Source organism: Jaculus jaculus, unplaced genomic scaffold (assembly GCF_020740685.1).
Source record: "Jaculus jaculus isolate mJacJac1 unplaced genomic scaffold, mJacJac1.mat.Y.cur u25, whole genome shotgun sequence".
NCBI classification, from domain to species: domain Eukaryota; kingdom Metazoa; phylum Chordata; class Mammalia; order Rodentia; family Dipodidae; genus Jaculus; species Jaculus jaculus.
In genome coordinates, this window is record NW_025423515.1 from 4,708,913 (window position 1) to 4,714,053 (window position 5,141).

The 5,141-nt window shown below is 35.6% G+C and overlaps 1 protein-coding gene across 1 annotated transcript; it reads right to left on the bottom strand.

Annotated features, from left to right (window-relative positions):
* Positions 1-209: 209 nt before the first annotated feature.
* On the bottom strand, positions 210-1,657 carry LOC123457514 (zinc finger protein OZF-like). The gene is made up of 2 exons (XM_045141395.1): positions 989-1,657; positions 210-904 (listed from the first exon to the last, which is right to left on the bottom strand). The coding sequence occupies exons 1-2, from the start codon at positions 1,647-1,649 to the stop codon at positions 210-212; spliced, it is 1,356 nt and encodes a 451-aa protein (XP_044997330.1). The 5' UTR covers positions 1,650-1,657.
* Between the last annotated feature and the right edge of the window lie 3,484 nt (positions 1,658-5,141).

A 5,141-nucleotide genomic window follows, 5' to 3' on the forward strand; every position in this document is an offset into this window, starting at 1 on the left:
GAATCATTAGGCATGACTTGCAGATGAACTTTTTCCCACATTCACTACATTCATCTGGCTTATTATCTGTGTGAGTTCTCTTATGCACATTATCACACGACTTGGAGTTGAAGGCTTTCCAACATTCAATACATTCATATGGCTTTTCACCTGTGTGAGTTCTCTGTCATTTAATAAGACATGACTGGGAGATGAAAGCTTTTCCACTTTCAGTATTCATGTGATTTTTCACCTGTATGAATTCTCTGATGCCTAATAAGATTTGACTTGCAGATGAAAGCTTTCTTGCATTTACAACATTCATATGGCTTTTCATTTGTGTGAGTTCTCTGGTGGTTAGTGAGATGTGTCTTCTTGTTGAAGGCTTTCCCACATTTAGTACATTCATATGGCTTTTCACCTGTGTGAGACCTCTGATGCCTATTAAGATATACTTTGATGGTGAAGGCTTTCCCACATTCAGTACATTCATATGGCTTCTCAACTGCGTGAGTTCTCTTATGCAATTTAAGATAAGAATTGCAGGCGAAGGCTCTCCCACATTCAGTACAATCATATGGCCTTTCTCCTGAGTGAGTGATCTGATGCCTAATGAGATGTGACTTGTGGATGAAAGTTTTCTCACATTCGGTACATTTATATGGCCTTTCACCAATGTGAGTTCTTTGATGACTAATAAGATGTGACTTACAGATGAAGGTCTTCTCACATTGAGCACATTCATATGGCTTTTCACCTGTATGAGTTCTCCAATGAGTCATTAGGTATGTCCTGGTCATGAAGGATTTCCCACATTCAGTACAATCATATGGCCTTTCTCCTGTGTGAGTTCTCTGATGCTTAGTAAGATATGACTTGGAGATGAATGCTTTCCCACATTCAGTACATTCATATGGTTTCTCCCCTGTATGAATTCTAAAGTGAACAATTAATTTTGACTTGTAGACGAAGGATTTCCCACATTTAAAACATTCATATAGCTTCTCACCTGCATGAGTTTTCTGATGTTCTGTGAGATATGACTTGGAGAAGAAAGCTTTCCGACACTCAGTACATTCATAAGGCTTTTCACCTGTATGAGTTCTCTTATGCCTATTAAGTTTTGAATGGAAGATGAAAGCTTTCCCACACTCAGTACATTCATATGGCTTCTCACCTGTGTGAGTTTTCTGAAGTGTCATGAGGCATGACTTGGAGATGAAAGCTTTGCTACATTCCAAACATTCATATGGCGTTTCACATGTATGTGTTTGATGATGCACAGTAAGCTGTGACTTGGTGATGTAAGCTTTTCCACATTCATAAGGCTTCTCACCTGTATGAGTTCTCTGATACTTATTAGGATATGAGTTCAGAATGGAGTTTTTCGCACATTTGCTACATTCATAGGGCTTATAACCAGTGTGAGTTTGATAATGAACAGTGAGAAGTGACTGGGTGAGGTAAGCTTTTCCACATACATTACAGTCATAAGGTTTCTCCCCTGCTTGAGTTCCATGATGCTTAGTCAAGTGAGACTTGGAGATAAAGCCTATCTTCCATTCATACACCTTGTCACCTGTGTTTGTTCCATGATAATACATCTTATGTAACTTCTGGTAAACAGAATTCTGGCATTGTTTCAAATCATTAGTCTTTGTCCAGTACATTTTCTGTGGACTTGTTACTTCTGATAAATAAAAACAAACATTACATTCAAAATACTAAAAATAAATTGCCTCACAAAGGCTTCATAGCATTTGGTACAGTATTATAATTTACAAAAACATCACTCAAAATAATTCTAATAATACTACTTTTCAATTCACTTCTTTAATATTATCTATGAAGAATTTCTTGATTTAGGGCATATCATACAAAACAAAGTGCAAACGCGATAAGTAATTTCCTATTTAGCAGAATTTAATAGAGACATCTAAGTGAGATGAGGTTTTTTTTTTTTTTTTTTTTGAGCTAGAGTTTCACTCCAGCTCAAGCTGACCTGTAATTCACTAGGTGGCCTCAAGGTAGTCCCAAACTCACAATGATCCTCCTACCTCTGCCTCCCAAGTGCTGGAATTAAAGGCATGCACCACCATGTCCAGTAAGGGGACTTTGTTGTTGTTTGGTTTTCTTGCCTCCTCAATAAGTTCTGGTTTAATTTTTTTGAAGACAGTAATTCTCTTGACTGTAGTTTATTTAACAATTTAACTTTCAGTGAAATAACTTATTTGATATTTACCACTAGAAGTTACTTGCCTAAGTGTTTACACATCATTTTAGCACACATTGACTGGAAATTTACTTTACAGATATTTGGTTTATTTACAACAACTATTTCCAAATTCTACTACAATATTTTCCTACAATAACCTAGGGCAGGTTATGTTTTTGTTTCTAATCTGTCAACTACCACCTTTCTCTATGGTACTTAATCATAATAGGGTTTTTTTTTCTTATATGTTTATATGTGAATGTTTATCAGTTTGGAAATGTGTGTTACAAAATGCATGCTTTCTGATAACAAGTCAAGATTGGTTGACATTCATTGTCTTTACCTTTCTTTAACAATGCCTCCTGGTGTAAAAGACTATCTGCAAAAATTGTGATCTATGAGGATTCTCAGTGGTCTGTTTTATTGTGAGGATCTGAAGTCATGCTTAGACAAAAAGCATACTAACCCAGAGAGATTCCCCCCAATGCTGGATTTCATGTCTGTGGATATGATTTTCTTATATTTTTAAGTACTAATATGCAATTATAATCACAGATGAACACTGTTTCAATCATCAGTGTTCTAAATGAAGGAGAAAAGGAGAAGGAAAATGACTCAAAAAATCTGCATGAGAAAGAACAAAAACAACAGACATTAGAATATTAAAAATAATAATAGTAATTAAAATAAAGATGAACATATGAATATGAAAAGCGTGACACTATGAGTAACATGAAAACATAGCTATTAATGCAGAAAAAAACAATTGAGAAATAAGGAGAAAAAAACAAATTGGAGAACACCTATATTCTTTTTGCTTATTTGAGAGTAACAGACACAGAGAAAGAAAGGTTGAGAGAGAATGGGCATGTCATGGGCGCCAGCCACTACAAATGAACTCCAGATATGTGTGCTACCTCTTGCATCAGGCTAATGTGGGTCCTGGGGAATCAAGCCTTGAACCGAGGTCCTTAGGCTTCACAGGAAAGCACTTAACTGTAAGCCATGTCTCCAGCCCACACCTGCATTCTTTATACAAGTGTTTGTTGACAGAAGTAATGCTGCTTCACCTATAGATTGATATAGTCATTCTATGCTCCCTGCTGATGTTGGTATATGCTTTGATGGATGGACTCATAAATAAGATCAATGGAAGTTCTGCAGGCAAATGAAATTCTATTTTTATAGACAAAGCCACTAGACAACCTCGAGACTGACGTTAACAGGATGAGTCCAAAATTTATTCCACACACAGGCAAAAATACAAGGGCTCTACCTTGTCTATCAGACAGTGAAAAATGAGAACCAACTACTTTTAGTTCAATTCAGGGATTTAAGTACCCAAGCAAGAATCACATACATGTGGTAAGGGGAAGGTTCCACCCATATAATTGACCCAGTTTTATAATTTTCAGTCATTGCACAAATAAACATGTGACTATTATATAAGAATGTCTAAAGGCAAACAGCATAATCAATATAGGCTTAACATTTTCTATACTTTGAACATCAGTAAGCAATATGGTTGACTCTCCACCATGAAGAGTGAGAACAGCAAGACTTCCCTCCTTGGACACTCTAATGTAAACCATGATCAGCAATTCTGCAATTGGTCCTGTCAGATTGAATATTTCTTCTTGGATCCATCTCCCACAAAGAAATATTTAATGTATAAAGACACCCTGGACTACCCAAGTTTTCAGGACAAAAATTTCAAATGGTTAATTGTAGCATTTCTCTGATGTGAGTCTGCTGTTACAGATTAAGTGACAACCATACTGATCTGTATCTCTAGAATTAACACTTGTGAGAGAGACATATTTCTAGTAACACTACAGATACCACTTTTGACATAAGAGCTCTTTGTACAGTCTGGCCTGATGTTGTACATGTGGTTTTACATTTTAATTTCATATAGAACATGAGAATGGATGATTTCTTACTTTTATATGTACTGTCATTTACATTTTCTTTCTTCAATGTCCCAAATGCTTATTTATAAATCCCTGACACACTTCCTATATTTCAAGAATCTAATATAATTTTGTCATGTTCATTCTCAGGCACATTGCACAGACGTGTTCTCGTTTCTTGTCATGGAATCTCTGGTGCTGCCTTTTCACAGTTACACCTAAATTTCACAGGTAATTATGAATATAATTATGCTAAATACTTTCTTTTGGTCAACACTGTAACCACTGTTATAGAATTGTATACTTGAATAAATATTTTTCTTCCTTAAGGTGTTTCTTCTAATGATTTTGTTGCAGCAGTGAAAAGAGACTAGTGTCATTATTGTACTGAAACATATAGAAGATGGTCAGGTGACAATGTAGTACAACATCTAACACATTTTCCAGATGACCTATACAGGGAATTAATTTTTGGAACAAATTAAAAACATGATTGAATATCAGAAAAAGAGTAGAATTTTCTCATATCATAAAAGATGAGTCACAGTAATACACTTATGACAATTCCTGGTGGGTTCTTATCTCACTGACCTATGTTACACATTATGCATTTACTTGCCTGGATGCCTTTGACTTGTGACTTCTAAGACACTACATGGTGCAAATCCATGCTCCAACTTGAAGATCAAATCTGGCTTGGTCATACAGTTCCCTGTCATTGGGAAATATTGTATAAATTGTGTCACTACTATGTTATATTAAGTGGACTTCTGTAACATAACAGCTGTAGTTCTATAATTGATCTCTGTTAGGTTAACTGCAACATTAACATAACACACACACACACACACACACACACACACGCACACACACACACACATATCTCAGGATACAGTGAGATCCACCCTCCAAATAAAAAGAAAACATTAACAATGGTGGTATGAAGATAATTGTAGAGTATCATATGAAATACTATATAGCTATTTCCTGCATTATCAATTGACTGTCATAATCTTAAATCAAAGCAGCTCTAC